At 42.5% G+C, this 26,572-nt stretch overlaps 1 protein-coding gene across 1 annotated transcript in view; it reads right to left on the bottom strand.

The window, feature by feature from the left end:
* Positions 1–5,496: 5,496 nt before the first annotated feature.
* Positions 5,497–26,572, bottom strand: part of ZBTB37 (zinc finger and BTB domain containing 37) — a 40,228-nt gene continuing 19,152 nt past the window's right edge. Inside the window, exon 4 of the mRNA XM_073593436.1 lies at positions 5,497–25,895. Within this exon, the coding sequence (XP_073449537.1) occupies positions 25,368–25,895 (528 nt within the window). The 3' untranslated portion in view covers positions 5,497–25,367. The remainder of the gene's footprint in view (positions 25,896–26,572) is intronic.

Here is a 26,572-nt window from a genome sequence, read left to right as displayed (position 1 = left end):
AACCTAAAATGTTTCTGGGCCTAGAAGGGTTCCATAGCTGCGGCAGATGTTACAGTTGCAGGAGGATCCCGGACAACACTAGGAGGTTAAAGGAATTCTCGAACCCTAGGAACAACTTTTCGTATAAGATTAGGGATTTCATATCTTGCGACACAGTAGGGGTGGTCTATGCCTTAAAGTGCCCATGCAACCTGTTGTATGTGGGGCGCACCACCAGGGCTCTTAAAGATCGCATAGAAGAACATGTGAGGCACATATGCAATGGGTCCGATAAACATGGTTTATATGTGCATTTTAAGAGGGTACACAACCAAAGTACCGTAGGCATGAAGTTTTGGGGGATTGAGGCGCCCAAACGCCACTGGAGGGGTTCTAATTTTGTCAGAGAGATAAGCAAAAGGGAATCGTGGTGGATACACCAGCTTGGGTCTTTGGTCCCTGGAGGATTGAATAGAGATTTCGATTTGAGATGTTTTCTGAGTAACTATTGATACTGTTTGCTTTGGCGATATACTTTTTACCATTTCTGTTCTCTCTCGTTTTGAGTTGAAAGGGATGCCTTATCTATTGGGCTCAGCTAGGGCATCCACTATAGATTGTACACTTTGATGTTCCTTTTTTCCCCTTGATAGTTCAACTACCTCCCCACAGCGATTCTATCAATATGTTAGGTATATAAATTTTATCTATTTTGGTATGATTTTTTAGAATAGATTTTTTAGATTAATATCTTAAAAAGAATTTTATTATGATTTTTTATGTGTTTCAAATATTTTCAATAACAATTTTTAGAATAAAGTATGTTATGTTTGTTTTTAATATTTTAGTAATATTTAATTTTAATTTGGTTGATCCAGCCTTGGGGTCGATTAATCCATATATGGAATGCTATAAGTTTGTTTATTATGTATCAGATAGGATATTATGTGATATTTTATCGTTTGCGGCGATCTAAACGTGTGTGGTGTGTGGCGGTGCTCTCTTTGCTAGACCGCTCCGTCCTGTATAGCATTATATCAATATAGAATACATGGTTATATATCACTATTACAGTAGATTATTTATTTCTATATTTAAACTTATGCATAACATCTTATTGGAACATTTATTGTGAGATCCTGCTATTAATGGTACATAATCTGCTATCTAGCAGATTTGTAGTCTCAGGGAAAATGGCCGCTGTAGTTACCTTTACTGCCCATTAGGGTTTATGTCTGTGATCCTAGGCAAAATGGCTGCCATGATTGACACGGCTGATGTCAGCCTGATCCATGGCCTAAGGGAAAATGGCCGCTATAGACACAGATGTGTCTGCGGTCTCAGGCAAAATGGCCGCCGGAGCTATATATATTCACTCTGGAGCTCTCGTCCAATCAGATTCCCCCTGAAGAAGGCACGTGGTCCCGGTGCCGAACACGCGTAGGGGAGGGGCCTGGACGGAGCTGTCAGCAGAGAGAGAGAAGGAGTTTTTCGTTACATACGCCACACCGCACGCCACACCGAGAGATTGACCGTTTTATGCTTGTTAAGGATGGTGCACTTACGCACCCACAATATGTGAGTACCCCAGCTAGGGGAGTTAATTATTTGATTAAAATCCTTTATACCTACATATTGCGCTATGGAGTTTTTTTCTCTTGCATAAACCATCTCCATTTGAGAACATTGGGAGTTTGCACAGCTGGTTCCTAATGAGCACAGGAGTGACTCCAAGGCTTTGTTTGACATAGTTTAATCGCTGTGTCACACATAGGAAGGTGAGCATATACACCTGCGGGGGCGGCTGGAAGACACCACAGCATGTTTCTTGGTGGCACACTTTGGAAGATAGGATATGTGAAATTCACCAAATCTTTGGACTAATTTATTTGGGCACTTTTATATCATTGGATATACACGGTTTTGGACTTCATTTATTTGTTATATCCTCTTGCATTTTATTTGATATTTTAATTGATATGTTGTTTTGTTTGATCACTCACATTCTGTGTTTTACATAGCACTGTGCACTTTATACTTTAGCACCTAGGGGTATTTTCACGCATGCACATTTATATCAATACCTATGTTGTTTATGTTTATTAATATTGCACTTTGAGCGTAGCGATTTCTTCTAGCGCAGACACATTGTTTTTATCTTTAATACTTTGCACGAATATGGAACGTGACTGAGTGTTTGCAGCTGGTCTCCACTGTTCACTTATCACTCTGTAGGCATTTATCCGTAAGTGGCTCGCAGGGTTTTGCATATAATTTTGTTTCATTAATTGCTGGTATACCCTACTTAGTGAATTTCCTCCACCATAGGATAAAGTGTGAAAACTTTTTAGGAGGGGAAAAAAAAATGCTTATCTGGGTGATTCTCTCAGATACAAAAAAGCTTTTCCAGCAATGAATGGACAGGAAAAGGCATGCACAGCTTGAGGAGGCTTTAGTGAGCCCAAACACTCAGTTAAGGGTACATAAATGTGGAGCAATCATTTAGCAAGAAATTGCACCATCAATCTTAAGATTGGAACAGCTGATTCTTCCGCATTTGACACCTCAGAAGAGGAGTCATCACCCTCAACACGGTCCCCTGAGGGAATTCGTCTTCTCCTGCCCCTAGTTCCTCAGTTTGAGGGCCCTGGGTAATGGAAGAGAGCCTGTTGCATTTTGACCCAGACTGGGATGCGATTTAAGTCGCTAAACTTTTTTTTTTTTTTTTTAATTATAAATTAAACAGGGGCTGCAGTGTTAAAAACAGTTGCAGACATTTCATGGCCCTGATGCTTACTCTGACCAGCCACCCTCTCTCAGGGGAGGATGCCATTTGTAGAGATTAGTAGGCATTCCAGAGCTTGAGGGAGACCCTTTTAGTTTTTTTTGGGGGGTGTTTCAACCCCCCCTTCTGACCATAGCCCGATGCACAAAGCAGAGGTACTACAAGAAGAAATCGCATCCAATGCTTGCTTGAGCAATAGTCCAGCCACTGCCGCTGCTATTAATGCTCAGCCTGATGCAAGTAGTAAATGTGTCAAATAGGAAATGCCTGTATCACCAAAACCTCTTTCATGCTCTTCTTTGCTCTTATGTCTCTCTGACAATTTTGCAGCCAGCATAAATGGAGTTTTTCTTTTTTTAAAACGCACTCCTGCATTGGAGGACGCCAAGCTAAGCCCCGCACCCACCGTCGCATCGCGCCCCCCCCCTTCTTTTTTTTTCAAAAAAAGTTTTCCCGCGCAAGCACGGGCCTCCGATCCGACGAGATCGGCTGAGTGAGGGAGGGATGTCGTGGAGGAGACCTGGAAGCCGCTGCCGTGTAGGGGGGGGTGAAAGAAAACGGCATTGACGATCGTTTTTAGTTCTCCCTTATACTCAGCCTCTAGAAGAGGGGAAGAGTTCAGCTCAGGTGGGGGTGTCTGGAGAAAGCAAAATCCCCCCAACTTACCGGAGGTCTGCCTTCTAGCCGGAGGAAAAAAAGTCTGCTGCTTCTGTGACACAGCGTGACTCAGAGTGAGCAAAGCATGAGAAGGTACGTGCTCCATACAGCCCCCAGTAGTGACACTTAGGCATGACAACATTTACTTTAAAGGAGACATTTCATAAGAACATTTAAAAATTCCTTAGAAAAACTCCACTTACCTTTCCTGCCACAGGGTTCTCAATTTTCACCCTTCATGGTGGGTTCCATTAACAAACCTTCAGGAACCGGGAACCCTCGGGGAACCCACAATCCTGGACCTGTAAAAAGCACCCCGCCAGTAAAGCTTTATGACCTTAATACTAAAAGTACTGGATCCCGGGGTCCAGATCTCTAAAAAGAGAAGCGTTACAGGCAAAACCTTGTTTCTTCAGATACGAGGCCCGGGTACCATTCAATTCGGCCTAAAAGACACTTTGGATCTGGCTGCATAGCTAGCCCCAGCAAGGATTGCTCCAGTGGAGCTCATCACAGCACATCTTTACTCGTGACCAACACCTTAGACACTGTCAAAAAAACTGAGATACTTCCAGTAGTGGGAGGGGTTATATAGGGAGGCAACTTCCTGTTTAAGGTGTGCCAGTGTCCAGCACCAAAAAGGTGGACTATAACCCACATAGTAATTACTATGGCTCTGTGTCCCGTGATGTACGATTAAAGAAAAACGCACTGGATTGCATATGGTGTGAAATTGCACTTAATGTCTAAACCGCTGGCAACAAAAGTGAGTACACCCCTAAGTGAAAATGTCAGAATTGGGCCCAATTAGCCATTTTCCCTCCCCGGTGTCATGTGACTCGTTAGTGTTACATGGTCTCAGGTGTGAATGGGGAGCAGGTGTGTTAAATTTGGTGTTATCGCTCTCTCTCTCATACTGGTCACTGGAAGTTCAACATGGCACCTCATGGCAAAGAATTTTTAGAGGATCTGAAAAAAAAAAAATTGTTGCTCTACATAAAGATGGCTTAGGCTATAAAAGGATTGCCAAGCCTCTGAAACTGAGCTGCAGCATGGTTGTCAAGACCATACAGCGGTTAATCAGGACAGCTTCCACTCAGAACAGGCCTCGCCATGGTCGAACAAAGAAGTTGAGTGCACGTGCTCAGTGTCATATCCAGAGGTTTTCTTTGGGAAATAGATATATGAGTGCTGCCAGCATTGCTGCAGAGGTTGAAGCGAAGGGGGGGGGGGTCAGCCTGTCAGTGCTCAGACCATATGCCGCACACTGCATCAAATTGGTCTGCATGGCTATCATCCCAGAAGGAAGCCTCTTCTAAAGATGATGCACAAGAAAGCCTGCAAACAGTTTGCTAAAGACAAGCAGACTAAGGACATGGATTACTAGAACCATGTCCAGATGGTGTCAAGCGTGTGTGGTGGCAACCAGGTGAGGAGTACAAAGACAAGTGTGTCTTGCCTACAGTCAAGCATAGTGGTGGGAATGTCATGGTCTGGGGCTGCATGAGTGCTGCCGTCATGGAGGAGTGGAGAGGATTCCAGTGGCAACCTGTGAAGCTGGTGCACTCCATGACCAAGAGCAGTGCTGGAAAATAATGGTGGCCACACAAAATATTTGGGCCCAATTTGGACATTTTCACTTAGGGGTGTACTCACCTTGGTTGCCAGTGGTTTAGACATTAATGGCTGTGTGTTGAGTTATTTTGAGGGGGCAGCAAATGTACACTGTTATACAAGCTGTACACTCACTACTTTACATTGTAGCAAAGTGTCATTTCTTCAGTGTTGTCACAAGATATAAAAAAAAATATTTACCAAAAATGTAAGGGGTGTACTCACTTTTGTGAGATACTGTATATGCAAATGTTTTGCCTTTACTTTCTATTTTAAACTGAAAGAGTTGTTTTACAAGGTGAGGGTTTATAAGTGAATCTGTTGCTTTGACCTGCACGCTAAAACACAGGTTTATTTTACATTTCCCATCAGGGCCTCTATACTTGTGTGATACTCAATGTATAGCATTACCATTTACGGTAAGAGTTATGTAATGTAAAAACCAAACACAGCATAGAATCTTGCACTCACATATTTTTTTTATTAATCTTCTTGTGCCAATTTCACCCCTGTGAGACAACTGGATACAAAGTTCCAAAATAAATGATAAGGATATTAAAGATATAGTCTTCTCCTGGTCTAAGTGGATACTGAACTCAAGAAAAAAAAAAAATCTCCCCATTAAACTTGCTCAGTATCCATGATGCGTGGAGTTAACGTCTTTCAAATAGGATTACATGAAAGCATACATTTCACAGTTGTATAGGATTTCAGGAGTCCGATAAAAACCGTGTTCATTATAAATAAGTGATAATGTGGATGAAAGGATTCTTATAAAACATTCTCTTTTACTCAAACACAAAAGCTTCAGTCAGGCAAATAAAATATAATTTAAGCATTCTTATGCAGAGATATATATGACGTCCTGAATAAATTATTTGCATTGTCCAGACTTCCTTAGCATGCAATGTCAATATAAAGGAACAGAAAAGTCTTTCGCTATAGCCTGGTGAAGGGTGACGCACTGGTATTGGAGGCTGTACATCAGAAAGCACAGAATACAGTATGAATTCAGAGCGACTGATTGTGAAGATGTCCCATAACGCCAAGCTCACAAACTGAAGGCTTGAGAAGATGTGTAGTAGTGCCATACTGGTCGTAGATTTGGGTATCAAACTTTAATGTACTTTAAGTGTAAGATGCATCAAAATGGTGGTAGGTATGGTAAAAGAAAAACCTTCCAGAGTACATGTATTGTTTTACAGCTGAACTCTGGTCACCTTACGTAAAATAACATGTGGCTGACTGCTTCCCCTGGAGTCTAGGGGTTCTAATGCTCATTTAATTTGGGGGGATGTACCAGAGATGAATACTTACCTTAACCGATTCAGCCCCGGAAGATTTGGCTGCTGAATGACCAGGCCATTTTTTGCGATTCGGCACTGCGTCGCTTTAACTGACAAGTGCGCAGTCGTGCGACGTTGCACCCAAACAAAATTGATGTCCTTTTTTCCCCACAAATAGAGCTTTCTTTTGGTGGCATTTGATTATAATGCAAAAAATAAAAACTGCAGAGATTAACAAAAAAAGAGCGACAATTTTGGAAAAAAAACACTATTTTGTACTTTTTGCTATAATAAATATCCCCATTTTTTTTTTAAAAAAAAAAACCTAATTTTCTTCTCAGTTTAGACCAATATGTATTTTTCTACATATTTTTGGTAATAGAAATCGCAATAAGCGTATATTGATTGGTTTGCGCAAAAGTTATAGCGTCTAGAAAATAGGGGATAGATTTATATATAATTTTTTTTTTAACTAGTAATGGCGGCGATCTGCAATTTTTATCAGGACTGCGACGACATGGCGGACACATTGGACACTTTTGACACATTTTTGGGACCAGTGTCATTTATACAGCGATCAGTGCTATAAAAATGCACTGATTACTGTAAAAATGTCACTGGCAGGGAAGGGGTTAATTGTGTTCCCTCTCTGTGTTCTAACTGAAGGGGGGGATAGGACTGTCTAGGGGAGATGACAGATCGCTATTCATACTTTGTATGAAGATCCCGGTTCTCGGTGTGTCACGAGCGATTGCGGGACCCCGGCGAGTGACCGCTGGGCATTCACATCGGCTCCGGGGGCGAGCAGCAGGCGCGCACCCCTAGTGGCCACAGGGCGAAGCGATGTTACATAACGTCGTTTTGCCCAGCCGTGCCATTCTGCCACAGTAAAACTGCGGCGGCTGGTCGACAAGTGGTTAAAGTGATACTAAAGGCTTGTTTTTTTTGTTTAAAAATTACAAAAATGTTATACTTGCTCTGTGTAATGGTTTTGCAACGAGCAGCCCGGATCCTCCTCTTCTTGGGTCCCTCGCCGGCTCTCTTGGCCCCTCCCTCCTGCTGAGCGCCCCCACAACAAGCAGCTTGCTATGGGGGCACCCGAGCTGAGTTGCTGCTCTGTGTGTCCATTCAGACACGGAGCCGCGGCTTGGCCCCACCCCCTCTATCTCCTCATTGGCTCACTGACTTTGACAGCAATGGGAGCCAATGGCACCTGCTACGTGTCTCAGCAAATCCAGGAGGGAGAGTCCCGGACAGCCGAGCCTCTTGTGCAACATTGCTGGATTGAGATGGGGCTCAGATAATTATCGGGGGCTGCTGCACACAGAAGGTTTTTCATCCTAATGCATAGAATGCAATAAGATAAAAAACATTCTGCCTTTAGAAGCACTTTAATCTGCGGTCCTGCGGCAGCCAGCACTTTTTTTTGTCTCTCACCTCAGAATGTGGGTGGCCCCTTGATGATACCACATACAATGCAGCACAAGTTACATTATGAAGTCTACAAGAGGGGTGGCCACACGACCAGAGAAGAGGAGCAGCTTCACAGTCAATACTGGAACCAGCATAAAAGAGGCCTACAGGACCAAGGAATAAGGTATTACCCCCTTGTATCAAAAAAAGTAAATGTGGGGAGGGAGCTGTGTAATCCTTTGTAAACCAACCAGGTTTAATCAATAAAGTAGATCTCACCCAATCAGAAAAGTCTCAAACCTTAAGCTTTATTATGTAAATAATTCCAAAAACTATTTTCCACTCTGCAACTTTTCTTAAAGCATCAGTTCACTTTTGGAACACATTACATGATCCAGCATCTGCAGCCCTGTCCCCGCTGTCACTATTTGAAAACAGGACGCCCGTGTGGGGCTCCGCCCACACAGCCGTGCCATTCATTCTCAGTTTCCTGTGAATAAATGGCTACAAGTACCTTCAGCCGCAATGCCCAGCTTAAATGTCACTCAGTTAAGCTAGCCATAGATACTTTTTTCTGAATGGAAAAAAAATTTACGGATTCCTCCATCCACAAAAGCTAGGTGGGACAGATGCCCCCCCCCCCCCCCCCCGTGACATTGTTTTCTGACAGGACTCTCTACTGTCAGAATACATTGATCAGTGGCTGCAGCCTCTGATTGGGGTCATTTTTCCAACCAGGGGTGGCCACACATACATTGAAATTCAGCCAGTCCCTGTTGAACTGGACAGATTTCAATCATTGTATGGCTGGCTTTAGGGTTTCAATCTACTTTATGGCCCCCTCCAGTCAGATCATACACCAATCACATGCAGCCATTTGTGGTCCAGAAGACGGTATGATCGCTTCATCAATCAGCATTATACTGTATTCAATGCTAACCCATTGGCCAGTCCAATTACTTGATAAGCACTTCTTAGTCAAATCACTATTGTACAATCTTTCACCCCATCACCAGGAAAAGAAGAAATGTAATGTAAGAGCTCTGCAATTAATATAAACTGTCCCTTAAAAAACAAAAAACAAAAAAAATCACACCAGTGAGAGTCGGCAAGCTTCCCACATTTTGCGTTTGGTAATGGCACACATACAGTATATGACCAGTTTAGGGATTTTGCATACATTATAGTCAGGGAAATAAAAGTAAATGAGTAAAGGTTCAAAGCTGTTAAAAGAAATGTTATACAGGTATTGCCATACTGATATATGGCTCATTCTCATGTTGATCCTCATCCATTCTATTCTCCCAGACAGACAGTTATAAAATTTCACATCTTTACTGTATAGGATATCACTGGGGTGCCGGCTCTAAACTCAGTGTTTGTAAAATGCTTAAACCTGAACTATATTATGAGGAGAGGTAAGAACTGATCCAGTGTATTCTGGCACATGGAGTGGACTTTTCTTCCACTCCACAATGAAATGTATCTGGATTATCACATGTCACAGTGGCTAAATTCACAGACTTCAAATGCTACATGTTTTTATAGATGAAAAGAAACCAAGACACCCCAAGAATCCCCATAAAGTCTTCTGCTATGCCTTTACCTTCATCCCTACCAGTACTTGATTACAATGCAAGGAAAGATCAAATCAGATTGTATTAGATGGGAATGTCTCCACTCACTCCCTATTACTTCTAGGTTATCTCTGCAATCAGGTGCAAGCTCTTAAACCCCATACACACTATTGGATTTTCTGCAGATTTTTGTCTTCAGATTTACCAAAACCATACACTATGAGGTCAAACCTTTAGGCCCCATTCACACCTGACCGTTTTGTAGCTTGAAGCCTGAAGCTACAAAACGCTGAAGGGGAAAAAAAGAATTATTCTCTATGGAGATGGTTCACATCTCCACTCAAACGCCTGCAGCCAGAAGTTCCAAAACGCCTGAAGCTCAAACAAGTTCTGAAACTTTTCTTTTAGGCAGATTTGGGCGTTTTTCGGCTTTTTACATTGGTGACATTTTGACCTGTACAAAATCATGGCAAACGTGTCAAAATTGTGGCAAAACCACGCAACTTTCTGCCTGAAAACGCTACTCTCAGGTGTAAATGGCGCTTAAGAGTTTCAATTTGTATGCAATCAGGCAGGCCCTTGCACTACATGATTTTGGTAAATCTGAAGACAAAAATCTGCAGAAAATCGAATAGTGTGTATGGGGTTTTACCCCAATGCAGGCCATACACCCTGCAACTGAATGTGCAATTTCTGATCTCCTTTAGATCCAACAAAACTATGAGGAGGCCCTACTTAAACAATTCACTCAATTTGCATGTGGTAGATCAAAAGATTGTTTAATCACATTGCAAGGTGTAAGGCCTGTTTCACACGGGCTTCACCTTGTATAAAAGCAGCGTGAACAGCAAGCTTTGACAAAGCATTAGCAGAGCTTTCGGGAAGCTTTGTTGAAGCTTTTAAAGTACCATTCAGCTCCGGTTTTTAAATGTTGATCACAGATCCTAATTGGAGTGTTGATTTGCCACTTTATGCAAGATGTTAGCAGGCTTCAGAACTTCTTGAGGCTGGGTTCACACTGATACGAATTGGATGCAGGTTTCTCCACATCCAATTCGCATGACAGGAGAGTGTGACCGGCTTGCAAAGGATCCGGTTCACACAGCTCCACGGTGACCACAGTCCGGATTGCAGTCAGGCTTTGGCTCCATTTCGGGTGCGAATTCAGACAAAAATTCTGACCTGATTCGCACCTGAATCGGTGAACAGACATACACCGGACCCCCTGCTTTGAGCCACGGATTTAATAAGTGAACCCAACCTAGAGCTTGTGGGAAACCTGCTAGCAGCTTGCTTAAAGTGGCAATCAACACTCCCGTTTTGTGTTCAACATTTACAAACTAGAGTTGAATGGTACTTCAAAAGCTTCAACAAAGCTTGCTGTTCACAGTGCTGTTATATACACTCAAGTCCCTGTGGAACAGGCCTAAAACCAACTATCTTCTCTCCTCGCTGTAATAAGATTGTCATATCCTTACTAAAAACCAATCACAAGACTGCCACAGACAATTCTAATGGCTAATGTCCATGGAAGACCTTTGCCAGTTTTATTAAATAACTTTGATGGAAGCAAGTGACATCTGCAGATGGTAGAGAAATAATATTTATATAATGAAGAAAACTGCCTTCTTTAGCACAAAAACATACTACTAGAACATGAAGGAAAATGGCCAGCCTTTTTAAACTTTTTAGAAGTAAAGTTTCAGCTAAAATCAGGAACCATTACACAGTACCTGCTATAACTTCTGTTAGCTGACAAAACTCTCTTCTGTATGCGCCCATGGTTCTGTATTCACTTTACTAAAGATTCAATTTCCCCAACTTTGGTGATAAGCCCCAATTATTCCTGCCTGTCCAATAAGAGGACCTCAGGGGTGCTCAGTGGAAAAGAGGAAATTACATTTTTTGTGTTTGGCTTAAAACGGAACTTTAACCATATCAACTTGATAAAAATAATAATCTTTAGTAACATACATTCCACATTAATCACTTGGCGCTGGCTGCTCGCAAATATGTGGCCTCTTGGCGGGTGGGCCTTGGTCCAGAGCGTGAATTCGTGTAAATACAGCTGTGCAAAGAGCGCGCTCCCCGCACAGTTACTGGCAGCTAATGGAAAGCTCCCGATCATGTGACTGCCATGACAGCCAATCATGACGATCACATGATCATAAACCCTGCTGTGCCTCCTGGCATCCTAAAACCCTTGAAGGCCTGGGAGGCGCCGGAGCCAAGAGGTTAATAGTTATGCTAGTTACCAACATTAGTTTGCGCAGTAATTTGCCTCTGGCATTGCTCCTGATTCTTTTTGCTGGAGGCTGCCATTTTGCTGAAGCCCAGAGCCCCTGAACAGCAGTAAATCTTTAGGCAGATCAGCCTCTACAAATTCGGCACAGTGCCAAAAAAATAGAGAGCAACTGAGCATGTGCAGAGCAGTGTGAGGAACTTATGTTAACTCCAAAAGGGGCCAGCCTAGAGTGATTGAGCAGGATCTAATTTTCTGACTAAAGTTCCACTTTAAGATATGCTTTAATATGTCTGGCAAGTTCACTTTAAATCAGATAAAAAACTATATATGCATATTTAATTTTTGTACAAAGAACAATGAAGATAGTCGCAGTACAGCAACCAACTTTCACACAGGTGATTTCTAATTGGATTCCAAGGATGCTTTTCCTTGTACACCCTCACTGCCCTCTGTATTGCCGAATAAAGTTGGCAACACATGGCTCAAATTATATCTGGTTCTTGCTGAATCTGCCAAAATTCAAGCCCTCTGCACCAACCAGCTTGGCAAACTTTTCACTAAAAAAAACAAAATAGTCGGGTGTAACATTGGCAGTTCAATCAGATTGCAGTCAATGTTTGGGTATTCAAGCAGCCGTGTGTGCTTAAGGCTGTCTGAAAACAGAAGCCGGCAGTGTAGATTCCTCCATCCAAGCTGCTTAGTGTGGATGGAGGAATCAACTAATTTTACTGATGTGACTCATGCCTGATTCTAAACCTGCAAACCTTTCCTTCACTTTGACTGAAGTCTTGCTACAATGTGCACTTCTCCGTACATTTCCACATCCCTCCTTCTAAACAGACTGACTTAAAGTGGTCCACTTGAAAAAAAAAAAAAAAAACACTTGTAAATCCCGCAACATTCATCTAATGGTCAATATGTATTTACTAATTCTTTGCAAGGAAGCCTGTGGAGCACTGCAGCCACTATCCATGGTGGAATGTGCAGGCTCTTGTAATGTTTTCCCCCCCAGCCCCACCCTCGCCACCCATAGAGGAACAGACCTCAGTAGGAGGAAGTGCGGCTGGACTATACAGGGATGAGAGAGGAGGGGATCACTGGTGCGGCTCCACACAGACCTTCTGCCGCGGTGGAATATGGGGCATGTAGTAATTTACTGGGAGTGATACCAGTGAATGTATGACGTGGCTCTGCCTGAATATAAGAAAAAATATGTTTTATAAAAATGAATGCAATGCAGCAATAAGGGGGAGGGATTATGTATGCAGCCATGCTTCACGTTACACCCTTAATATGTGAGAAGCATGGAACTAGGTCTGAGACCTGGACCTGGCCTTTAAGGCCACCCTCTTCAAAAACAGTGTCACCAATGTAGCTACAGGTTACATAGGCAATCTGGTTGAAAAAAGACAGAAGTCCATCCAGCTCAACCAACAGAGAAAAAAAAAGTCACTGATTTAAAAAAAAAAAAATAGCTTTCCCAGAAGGTTAGCAATAGCAGCTTCTGTATTTTCCCCATGATAGGTTACCTTTAAAGGTGCTTGTATGATTTTCACCCAATGAGCCATAACCATAAAGTGATATCAAAGGTTACAATAAAAAAACAAAACTCAAACCTCTTATCTATAGATTTGCACAGAATAGACCTGATCCTCCTCTTCTTGGGTACCCTGCCGGCACTCCTGGCTGCTCCTCCTCCTCTTCTCTGAGTACCCACATCACAAGTCTCTTGCTATGGGGGCACTTGTGCATGTGCGCTCCTGTGCCCCACTCTGTGTGCCCATTAGAGACACAGAACGGGGCTCAGCCCCGCCCCCATTCACTGGCGGTGATTGACAGCAGTGGGAGCTAGCGAGATTGGCTATTGTCTTTCAGCCAATGAGGAGGAAGAGCAGCAAATCTCGTGCTGAATCACAACTGGGCTCAGGTATATATTTGCGGGGGACTGCTGCATACTGAATGTTTTTTACCTTCATGCATAGGTAAAAAACCTTCAACCTTTTAGAACTACTTTAATCTGTGTGACTGAGTACGTGGCTAAAAAAAAGCCACGATCGATTTATAAGGGACTGACAACAGGGTAGCACGTGTTTACAGTTCTTCATGAAAATGTGTGATTAATCACGTATGAGCTACTTTGTCACCGGTCCTAATTCTTTAAGGGCCCATTGATCTTCATTTTAGCCCAGCTGTAAAACGCAGATCAACAGAAGGACATCTGAAAAACAATAATTTCCAATGTGTCCCGTTCACACCATAACGCTGCGCATGCATGTCAACTGACATCAAAATGTATGTCAACAGCTGTCAATATGCGTTAAAAACGTGGAAATGTACATGCATTTTCAATACCTTTTAGCGCAAGTCAGTGTGAATTGGCCCTTCGTGTCAGTGATGGGTGATTTTCAGTATGTGTAGTAACCCAATCCTCTATCCTAATTCAGTCCATTAAGTGCAAGACTTAACTAAACTTCTCTTAACCTTTCTGACTAAATCAAGCAAATCCTTCTCAAGAGATCACTGATAAGGCTCAGTAAAATGTATGCAGTATACTGATTACAATTATCTATAGATATGCATGTAGATGTGATCCCCTCCAAGGCTGCCCCTGCAGAGTACCTCTTATCTGCCACAAGATTTCCTCAATCTTGAAGACTGAGGACATACTGAGAATGCAGAGCACAATAAAGGGAGCTCAGCCTGAGCACCATTTATGGAACACCCTGCATTTTTCTCAGTGAATGCAAAACTTTCTCTGATTGGACAAGGTGGAGAGGAGGGGCCATTATGCCACAAGCTCCACCCAGTCCAATCTAAAACCGCCTTGAATTTATTGAAAAAAATGCAAGGCTTTCTATAAATGGTACCTATGCCAAGCAAGCGACCCCCTGTGGTTACTTTGCAGCATGGCAGCCACTTGGAGACCCGGAAGATAGTGACAATCACTGTGTAGTAGTGGCATCTACTACAGAGATTCTCCACTTTGACAGCAGCCCAGCAGGTATGGAATGTGTATACTTACAATGGTCCAAGCTGGACCAATGTATGCAAATCCATCTCTGGAATTTAGCTTTCATTTTTTTAGGGGGGTTTAGATGTAATTTAAATGTCATTGGACCACTACAGCAATTATAAACTCCAAAAATATGTTTAAAATCACGGCAGTGGTAATGTTGCATTACTGCAGTCTTCCAGCAACTTTACAGAATAACTCTTCTTAAAAGGGAAAGTACAGAGTAATTCTAGTAAGCAAATATATAACTATTATTGCACTGTTTACTTGATTGTCATTTTAATCCAATATTTAAGTTTTAAATTCTTGCTCTTCCATATGTTTTTATTAACTCCATGATAAAACCTAGTCTAAAAAACCTAACTAATCGCTACATTAAAAACAAAAAAACAAAAAACAGCCCTATCTAAAAGCCCTTTCTACTTTCTATCGGTAGCTGCAGCCATGTGATGATCTGGCCCCAAGTCTTTCCCACGTCTCTTTATTTCCTGATTTGGGTCTTTTTTGAGTGTCCACATCAGTGCCTGCTTAACATGGAGACTGTTAATTGAATGGGCTGCAGTGGGCTTCTCTCAGGATTCAGAACTGAAAAAGTCCATTAAAGGAGGGCGGCAGGGGACCAGCAATGTCCCATGGCTGGATCAACAAAAAAAAAAAAACTGACAGCTCAGGAGGAGCCGCTGTACTAACTATCCAATGTTAGTACAGAGCTCTCCCCTGTTGTTCTATTGGGTTCTGACAGGGGGATGGCCATTGACTGAGACAGCTGATCGTCAGACCTTTTTCCATCATGCCCCTTCGATAGAAGCCAGATGAACGTCTGGATGCTGTCGGACCGACTGCAGTACACACGGGCCGATTGCTGGCTGGTTTCTATTGAACTGGCAGATACCATCTGACTTTTGGCCCGTGTGTACTAGGCTTAAGAGGGGAAAGAAGCCTATCAGCGTGGGTTAAGGGAGGTAGGAGGGAAAGCTAGGATAAAAAATATTTTTTGCCCAGAATGGGGCTTTAAATATAGAGATTTATAAACTAACCACAAGAGGGAGCTCTGTATTTGACTCGGCCTCATTCAACGTTCTTGGTAAACCAGCACGGAGATAAACTCAGCTACATTGGGGAATGTGCTGTTTTCAATCAGGCAGCCGACTCATAGCCTTGCATTGTGAGAAGGATTAGTAAAGCATAACCATTATGAAGTGCTAAAAAGAAGGGTCTGCGTAATATGCCTGCCGCCGTGTACATATATATTTAAAAACTGTACTCAGAAACTTTTTTTTTTTTTTTTTTCCTCATTAAAACACACTAGTTGCATTATTTACACAAAACTGGTCTTTTTTACACCTAGATCTAGAAAAAAAAATGCATTCCTTTAAAGAAGACCAGCTTGTTTTTAAAGTGCTGCTAAATAAAAAATGTTAATTTCTGCTTTAAAAAACAACATTGTTGTAAGATATATAAAAAAGGTAATTTTCAAAATGGCTAAGGTGGAAAAGTCCTGTGCTTTCCATACTCTGCATGAAAGGTGAAAATCCCTTCAATTCTGCACAGCGGTAAGCCTTGCCCTTCACCTGTCACCAATAAGTTGGCTCACAGCAGCTCTGAAGTAAATGAAACAAACTTTTTCCCAGGCTGGACCTTTATTCCTATGAAAACCACCAAGCAGCTCAAAGTGCTTTACTACTTCAGATCTTCTGCTGAGCAAATGTTTGGCTGATGTGTAGTCATGAAGGGGCTTTCCACTTTATAGAGCAGAGTTGCTTGTTTGGGATCAGCTTGTAGCACCAGTGCCTATTCTATCTGATCTCCTCTGAGCATTGCAAGTCATAAATGGAACTTGGTGCAAACAAGACTAAAGCCTCGTTCGTACACACGATCGGATTTTCGGCAGAGAATTGTGTGATGACAGACTGTTTGCCTAAAATCCGACTACGCTCCATCAGACAATTGTTGTCCAACTTTCCGCCAACAAATGTTGGATGACAGGCTAGTAAATTTTCAGTGGACAACGGTCTGTTGTCAGATTTTCCTATCGTGTGTACACAAGTTCGCCACACAAAAATCCAAAGTACAAACACGCATTGCTCGGAATCAATGCTCACCAAACACGGCATTAGCAGAAGGTGCCCAAAGGGTGCCGCTCTAGAGCTGAAATGCCTCATATTTCGTCACTATGTTTGTGTTTGTTGGCCGACAATTGTCTACCGTTTGTATGCAAGACAAGTTCATGGCACACGCCCTTCGGACAAAAGTCTGGCGCTTTTGTCTGCAGAAAATTCAATTGTGTGTACGAGGCTTAAGCCTCATACACACTATGTTTTTTTTTTCGTGCAATCTGGAAAAAAAACCTGACTGCTCTGGTCGGAGCCGCTGTACTAACCATGCGAGGTTGGTCCAGCGATCTCCCCCTCTGAGCTGTTGTGTTCTGACAGGGGGATGCCCCCCCCCTCCCGCCAGAACACTCCGGTCAGCACTCTCTGCCATTGGCTGAGAACGCTGATCGGGAGTTGGTCGGCTGCTGGTTTTCCAGCATGCATGTCCGACAGAAGTGTCTGGACAGACCGACACACACGGCTGTTTTTTTTTTTTTTTTTTTTTTTTTTAAACAGCTGTTTCAAACATTTGGCCTGTGTGCATGGGGCTTAAAGCTGGCCATAGAGGGTTCACATTTTAAACAGTGGGTGGCCCTGCAAGCACCACCTGACTTGACAAAAGTCAATTTAAATATTCGACTGAGCCAGATGAAAAATTGTGGGCTGTACAATGACTGCGCCCTATCAGATGCAGCCACAGTTGCCATGGCTGCCGAATACAATAACCAGCAGTGGAAATGTCTTCATCCATGCTGTTAGCACAAATGGGGGAATCAACTGATTTTCTCTTGTTCAGCCTGTGTATGGCTAGCTTAAGACATCGCCAAAAATCAGAAGTATTCTCAACAAATGCCATCATCGACCTACAAAGGCCATGAATTCCCCCAGCAATCTAAACATACCTACATGCTCTTAGGCCCTGCAATGGGTGGATATGCTTTGCAGGTGAAGAAACTGGAAGACACACGCAGACTTCATAAATACCCCTCTCCCCAAGCACCTCTTTTACAAGTCACTCATTGCACAAAAACAAAACCTAGGTAAGTAATGAATCCTTAAAGTGGAATTCCATCCTAACGTTAAAGTGGATGTAAACCCTCTCCTAAACCCAGTGAACAGCCTCAGATGATACACAGAGAGGCCCTCCACTCCACATAGGCAGAGGTAGGAAGCAGCATGCAGAGCTGTATTATGCATAGACCGGCTCTCTGCTTATCTATCTCTTCGCTCCCTCCCTGACAAATTTTCAGCTGCTTACATCTCCTGTGTTGGAGAACTTGTCAGAAGTTATGATGATAACAGAAGGGAGCAGCAGAAAGACACGGGACTTAGGGCTTTGGAGAGAGATAAGAAAATACTAGATATACATGCCTAGGTCAAATTTCATGAAAGGGATTTAAAACCACTTTAATTATGCTTAAAAATGTCCGCCCCCACCTGCGACCTATCCTGCCTAAACTGTTTAAAAAAGATCTGTAAACGTACCTTTATTTAGTCCAGTCCAGTCACGTGATCCCCTGTGTCAGTGACCGCTGGCTGCAGGGGGGACAATGACTGGGAATTCAAGGGGGCAGTGACATCACTTAAATTCCAGCGGTTGTAGGCACTCCTCCTCTTCAATGCAGCCAACACTCCTCACACAGGGGAGCTGGAGATGCAGAATCAAATGACTGGACCACACTAAAAATAGGTAAGTGCACAGGTTAGGCAGGATAGGTAGCTAGGAAGGGGGGGGGGGGCATTTTTAAGCATAGTTATTGTTAGGCTGGAATTCTAATTTAACCCTAAGTTCTAGTAACACTAGGGTCTTTTTTTATGACTTATCAATATTATCTATCCACATACCAATTATAACAACATTATCCACACTTTGCTTTTTAAACTTTGTAAGCATCAAGCAGGCAAAAAAAACGGGATGGCATGCCTTAATGTGGAGGAAAACAAGCGCTTGTTAGCTTCCTTTAAAAGAAAAAAGTTGCTTAAAGTAGAAGTCCAGTCAAATACTTCAACCCACTCCCACCCCCATTCTAAGCCCTTTTCCAACTACCCTGCAAAGGAAAGATGTCTATACTTGCCTATTCTGAGGGCGCTCCAGTCCGCTCACATGATCGGCTCTCAGCACTGGAGGGACAGCCGACAGTACAAGCCTATGGGTGATGTCACTACATAGGCAGCCATTGTCTGCGATCTCTCCTTTTTGCCGGCCGCTGGGAAGATCATGTGACCAGACTGGGGCACCTTCAGAATAGTTAGGTTAGTTAGAATAAGGGTGGGAGCAGGTTTAACCACTTCCGGACCGTCGCTCGCCGATATACGTCGAAGAGGGATATCGCCGCGAGATCACTTACCGGAGCTGTTGGCAGCGGCGGAGGCGATCGCATCCTTCTTTCTGCTAGGCATGGAAAGAGTGAGGGGAAGATGGCTCCCACCTGTCTCCATACCATTGCAGGGCGGAAATTACGTCAAAACGTCTTTTCCGCCCGTAGCTCTTAAAGGGACATTTTTTTTTTCAAATGACAAATTCTTTTTTTTTTTATTGCATTGTAGTGTAAATATGAGATTTGAGGTCTTTTTGACCCCAGATCTCATGTTTAAGAGGTCCTGTCATGCTTTTTTTTTCTATTACAAGGGATGCTTACATTCCTTGTAATAGGAATAAAAGTGACACCATTTTTTTTTTTTAAAAAGAGCAGTGTAAAAATAAAAAATAAAAGGTAAAATAAAAAATAATAATGTTAAACGCGCCCCGTCCCGCCGAGCTTGCCTGTAGAAGCGAACGCATATGAAAATTGTGTTCAAACCACACGTGAGGTATCGCCTCAATCGGAGTGAGAGCAATAATTCCAGCCCTAGACCTCTTCTGTAACTCAAAACATGCAACCTGTAGAATTTTTTAAACATCGTCTATGGAAAATTTTAAGGGTAAAAGTTTGTCGCCATTCCACGAGTGGGCGCAATTTTGAAGCGTGACATGTTGGGTATCAATTTACTCGGCGTAACATTATCTTTCACAATATAAAAAAAAAAAAAAATCGGGCTAACTTTACTGTTGCCTTATTTTTTTAATTCAAAAAAAGTGTATTTTTCCCCAAAAAATGTGCTTGTAAGACTGCTGCGCAAATACGGTGTGACAGAAAGTATTGCAACGACCGCTATTTTATTTTCTAGGGTGTTAGGAAAAAAAAATTATAATGTTTGGGGGTTCTAAGTAATTTTCTAGCAAAAAAAAACAAAACAGTTTTTAACTTGTAAACAACAAATCTCATAAAGAGGCTTGGTCCTTAAGTGGTTAAGTTCAGATAGAATTTGACTGGACATCAACTTTAGGTAGATAAATATTGTACAGAACTCAGGAGTGTCTGTTACCTAAACCCAACAGAGACTGCCATGATAGCACAGCTTGTTTAAAGGTTTTCTGCTCCATCTGCAGATCTGCCTTGCTTCCTGTCTCTTGAAAGTAGGCTAAGTCCTCTCTTATCAACCATGTTCATGATAATATTGCACTCAGTTTCCTTTGCCACAGGGTGACCACAGCCAAGCTGTAATGCTGGATAGGAGTAGTGAAGCTATGAGGAGCAGCTCTGATCAATCTCCCTTGAACACCAACAGATGCACCCCCTGAAGACTTCACTGAACCTAAAAGAGCAGCTATGGGTGTGTATTCAAGCCCAACTCCAGGCACAAAAATAGAGTACTACAAAGGTATATGTCTATGTTGTGCCATAGATGGGCTTCAAAGCAACACTGTTGTCAGTTGTAAGAATATACCAAACACTTCTGAATGTGTTATATAGCCTCTTCTCTGCTGGGTGTTGTGGTTCCTCCTGCCAACTCCTATGTCACTACAGTGTCTTGTAGTGACATAGGTGGTCAACAGGAGGAGCCACAGCGCCCAGCAGGGGCACATTATCCAACAACTTTGGAATTTTATATCCTTTTGCTGCATATTCTTAAACCTGGTCACAGGGTTGCTTTAAGGCGAAGGAGGGGTTTTGACAACTACTGTCAGATCACTTACATCTATTACAATAGACAACTTAGCTGCTGACAAAACTAACCTAGATATGAAGGGCAGAAACCTTTAACTGAGCAACAGAAATATGTTTAGCAGTTAAACAAATAAATGCAGAAACTACATACTGAATATTTAAAGTGTTACTAAACCCAGGACCCTGCATTCACTATATCTGGTCTCCCACAGAACACAGAACATGGAAATGCAATTATTTTAGTAAATATAAACTGCTGAATACTTTTTATCATCAGCACTATATAGCAGTCTTATGACTTCTATCAGTGTCAAGTTAAGGCTTTTAGGAAGAGTTTTCATTTGACTGTCCTATGAGGCTTCATTACTCCTGACTCTCTGCCTGAACCATTCTGATTGGCCCAGTGCTGATCACATGCACAGTACACACCAAACTGAGCATGTGCACACTGTCCCCAAGGCTCTGTTCTATCAGAAGGTGGATTGGGGACTGTGGAAGAAGGGGAGGATCAGAGAAGACAGGATCAGACAGCCTTTTTACACAATGCACAGGATTAACCCCTTAGGTTCCATAGTGATTATAACAAGCATACCTTACTGCATATACAGACTGATTTTTCTGTTATGGGTTTAGTAACACTTTAAGTTTAACAAAATTTTCTTTGATAAGTGTAAACAGTTAACCCCCAAGGAAACCATTTTAATGACAATAAAAGCTCAGGCGAAAAGTCCTTCAAAATCATTTCAATACAGGGGTGCTCAACCGTTTGAAGAGCGAGGGCCACTTAAGTGATCTGGTAACCAGTCACGGGCCACAATAAACTATGGGGTTTTACCACCCCCAAACCACAAATGTAAACGAGCCCTTACTATCCTAAGCCCTCTATAAGGCTGCTTTCACACTGATGCTCTGCAGTTTACCCGCACCGCGGGTGTAGCTGCGACTTTCCTGCAGGTTAGCTGCACTTTCACATAGAATTCCATTACATGTTGCAGGTGTGGTGTGCTTTCTGAAAGCACAAACCCACGGAATATAACAGAAGTCTAGGGCTCAGTACATCTAACCCGTAGGAAAGTCTCAGATGCACTGCACCTGCAGATCATTGTGAAAGCAGCCTTTTGCTGTGCTAATATGCCCATTGCAAAAGTGCAGTGTATGTGACGTTTAATACACTGACCTTTTCCTCTTCCAGTTTCTGCTGGCATCGCTCTCCAGGCAGCTAGAAAGGTCCCAGGCAAAGTGCACTTGATATAACTCCTCCTGGGACAGGAGCTGGCGCTACAGAGGAAGCATTGGCTTATGTAGCTCCTGCTCCCCCTGCGGCCTCTTGCTTCCTCTGCTGCCGGCGCTGGCTCCATGCACTCTGATGCTCTTGGATGGCTGGTCGGCATCCCGTTAATCCCAATCTAGGCTTGCCGACCCGCCATCCCAGAGCATGTGGTCGCGGGCCACGGGTTGAGCACCCACTTTTTAGTATTTTAAAAAACTGCTTGAAGATTGTATCTGTGGAGTGGGTGTAAATGGCACCTACCTCCATGTCGTAGTAATAAAGTCCCTGCATCTCCTTGGACGAGGTGCTGGCACAATGGAAAACCTATAGGGCAACCAACTGAACCTAGTTAATTTGAGGTGGAGGTCCTGTTAGTTTTTTTTAGGTCTTTCAACCATCAAATTGGTGATAGTGGCGTGAAAATGTCATTTACATATCACATCCAACTTTCCCAGCACCATCATTACAGACGTAGTGCACAGCCCTTTAAGTTCTGTCAAAGGGCCGACACATTTTTCATATACTGTATAAAGTAAATATTAAAAGCCCTTTAGAATACAAATCCAACTCTCATTTTCATTCCTCTGAAAAACAAATAGTAATAAAATGAAACAAAACGGCGCTCTATAACATATGGAAAACTAAAAAAAAAAAAAAATGAATAATAATAAATAAATATATGAAATACTGTTGCATGGCCCTCATATGCCAGGAAACCTTCTGCATGTGCCCCTGGCATATAAGAAGCTCACGGAAAATAACGTATAATGAACTTCAGGTGTGTTAAAGCATATTCACTAGTCAGTTTGTGTTGCCATAAGGTAGATAAAGTGAAGTAGATCTCCCTTGTTCATGAAACAAAAGGTGCGGAAGAAGCAAAGAGGAGAATTTTAGCTGTAGTCTCTTATAAATAACAATTAACAAAAAGAAAAAAAAAATCAGGCTATTTAAACACAAGAATAATACAAGGATCCATCTCGTGTTCCTGGGAAAGCCTCTGATGTATGTATGTATGAGAGCTAGCTTAGTGCATCCTAACTTATAGCAAGCAACTCTCTCTTTAGAAATTCACAAAGCAGACAGCTGGCCAGGCAAACAACACCAAGAAAAAAAACCTTTCTTATGCAAGAACTCACTCATACTGTATGTACGGTACAGAGGAATCTTCAAGGAAAATTTTGCTTAAAATCATTAGTTTTAGGTGGACTCCTGCAAGTTTCATCATCCTGCTGTGTTAAAATGCCTGGGGACCCTGGGAGGAAGAAAAACCCAGGACTGCGATAACCATGGCAATAGGGTAGAACTACAGCCTTAGGGGTTGGTGTCCCTAAGAGTTTTAGGCAGCAACTCCATTCTAACAAAAAAAATTGTGAATTTCTAATGCTAAAGGTGAAAAAAACCCCTCAGAAAGCCATTTTAATTTATCATCAATCTGAGTTGCTTGCGGCCAGAATAAGCATGATTTTCATACTGTTTTTACTTGGGACCACAGTCTCTAGTCACATGACTTTGAGTTTGTGCATCCTCACTCTCATGCTCCAATATGTGGGCTCAAATTGAAAGCAGTGCTTTAAGAAGCAAGAAAGGACTGGAAGATTTTCTGTGATGATTTCACTGGAACCACAAAAAACAAACTTGCCTACATTTTCTTAGGTCAGGGCTCAACAAATCCAAAGCGCTAGGTCGCCATGGCGACTAGAAATTGTGTCCTGGCACCTGGGCTTTTGTCAGTGGTTGCACTGTGTGCGCTCTCTGCCTTCTCCCCCCGCTGGGAGCCTCAGACCAGCTTTCCCACGCCCGCTTGTTTCTCAGTTATTTACCTCGTACTTGCTGTCATTGGTTACTAGGACTGCTGATGTCCTAGCAACCAATGCCACTTTAGCTGCTGTGTGTGCACACATGGAATTCCCGTTGGCTGAGGCACAGCCACACATTTTCTTTGGGTCATCTGCGCGCCGCATACAGGTTGGTCACCCATTCGTCACTGCTTTGCTCTTTCATTGGCTATAGGGGGCGGGCTGCACATTGACTGGCTAAGGAACGAGATGAGCTTTGAGTGGCTGAAGGAGCGGTGTTGCGTTGTGTGTTTTACGGAATATGTGGCTTTACTTGGCGACTGAGAGCGGAGAGAAAGGCATGCCCATCGCCACCCGGACAGCCGCCAACATGATTTCTCTCACCGACACCCTGAGCACAACACTGGCATCACCCCGGGGGAAATATATTGTATGTTACAGAATATCACACAGGCAAAGGCTGAAAGACACCCTCTGATACAATAAATAAATATATATATTTATATTGTATCACTGACAGCCCATCGTCCCCATATCATATGTATACAAAGGAAAAAAAACTGGCTCCTAACTTTTTTAGCTGGCTCTAGATTCAAAGAAAATTTGTTGAGCCCTCAGAAAATCGTACGATTGTTTGTCCTCCGAAAACTTTTGGCCAATTTTCTTAGAGATTCCAGGTTGAATATTAGTTACAATCTGCATAAAAACTGTGTCCCATGTCTGGTTTTAGGTTTCAAAGGAGTGTACTTTTAAGAAGCAAGAAAGGACTGGAAGATTTTCTGTGATAATTTCACTTGCTGCATCTGAGAAACTTTGCCATAATAAAATAATTAAAAAAAAAAAAAAAAGAAGCAAGAAAGGTGATCAAACCCTGCCAAGTCCACCTAAAACTCTGTAGTAAATCACACAAGGAGTTGTTTTAAGCCTCAGAGATGCCCCCCATTTCACTGCTTGACCAATGACGGGAACAACTGTGATGTCTACAAGGTTACTTATTGCAGTGCCGCCCCATTCAATCAAATAAAAAATTTAAAATATACCTTTCATACAGGTATGGAAGAGACCCTGACTCTGCTACAGAAGTATTTTTGAGCACCCTATTAACACACCTATGACAGCACCATCAAACTTCTATGCAGGCCGAGATCAAAAATACACTGTCTGCCAAAAACATTTCAAAAGAAAGTTTCAAAGATTCAGCAACACCTATGGCAGCTCCTGGAGAACCCCCTTGCATTGTAACTGAATGCACAGCTTTCTGTTTCACTGTATATGCTCAGAGGTTCATCAGATTCCAAGTGTACTTGAAAAAAGATTAAAAGGATATATTCACTTAAAAAAAAAAAAAAAAAAAAAAAAAAACAAGAAAAAAAAAACAGTAGCTCATTTTCTTCATATAGTTGCTGTTGCTTTTTGAAGTCAAGAGAAAAGATGAACATAGGAAGCTAACACATGGTTACTTTTCTGGATTTTGGCAATAAAATTCTCCAACTTCCCATCATTCCATTTGCTCTGATTCGGCATTCTAAGAGCCCAACCTTGACTTGGAGAGGAGCAGAAGGGAAGGAAAACATTGTTAAAATCTGTTGAGGTAAAAGGGGAGGATATTAGTCTCTTTGTGTCCTCCTGTAATATATATTTTCTTGTGTTTTAGTCTGGCCCAGTGGTGGATACTGAACCATGAGCTGTTTCCCCGCCGTACGTCATGTCAGATGTTGCTGAGGGCCCTACTGCACCGGCTTCTTCGTGAGAAGGCGATTCTTCACCAGCTGGGCCTCGCGAAGTGACTACAGTGGTGGTCTCAGGAGAAATACTGTGAGGACCCTCGAGAGGAATACAGCCAGGGTGGTTCTTCCGAAAGTGCTGATTGAGGATGGCCTGGAAAGGGAAACTTTTCCCACACACGTGGCAGTGGAAGGGCTTGTTGCCTGTATGTTTGCGGATATGGTACTCCAGCTGATCCTTGCGGGTATACTTCTTCCCACACATCCGACACACAAATGGAGTGATTCCCATGTGGAGCCGCATGTGCCGATCTAGGCTGCCCTTTTGATTGAAAGATTTGGCGCAGTAGATGCAGGTTAGCCGTGGGTTATAGCGGAACCATCGCTCTGACACCTCCTGTTCACGGAGATATTCTACGTAACCACTCACCCCAATAACTCCTGTTTCTTCCCCCTTAATTAAAAAAATAAAAGATAAGTTCAAAACACTACTTACAAGGACTTTCAAACATGACCCTGTGAATACATTTGAGCTTAATAGTTAACAAGTTGCAAAGATCAGTGTTGCACATACAAATCTAAATAAGCGGTTCAAATCTCAGCAAGGTCTGGCGGAGATTTTAACCACTTATGGATCGATTAACGTGGCTACAGCTAACCCCTTGGATGTTTCATGTGATTATTGCCAGCGGATATAGTCGCTAGCAATAGTCCCCGTGTGTTCTCCTGTCAGGGATGGCTCTCTGTGTCTCCCCCAGCAGGGGAACACATTAGCATCATAGGAGGAATTCCCCCATCAACACTGACTGTGTTAATGGGAAATTCCTGTGATTTTCTTTCCTGCAACCCATTATTGCAGGAAACAAAATCATACCATCTATGGCTGGCTTAAAGCAGTAGTAAAGTCTAAATAAAATTAAAAAATAAAGTTTCACCCTACAAGGCAATATCATAATGTGCTAGTGTGCATCGCACACTAGCACATTATGAAAGACTTAAAGTGGAACTTCAGTCATTTTTTTCAACTTTCCATCTATTAAATCTTTTGCCCTTGTTTTAACTTTTGCTAGTAAAACATTTTTTTCTGCCAGTAAATACCTTATACAGCCCACTTTCTATTTCTTGTCTGGT

This window comes from Aquarana catesbeiana, linkage group LG07 (assembly GCF_042186555.1).
Source record: "Aquarana catesbeiana isolate 2022-GZ linkage group LG07, ASM4218655v1, whole genome shotgun sequence".
NCBI lineage: Eukaryota > Metazoa > Chordata > Amphibia > Anura > Ranidae > Aquarana > Aquarana catesbeiana.
Note: the sequence above shows the minus strand (reverse complement) of the source record. Positions and strands in the feature narration are given on the sequence as shown.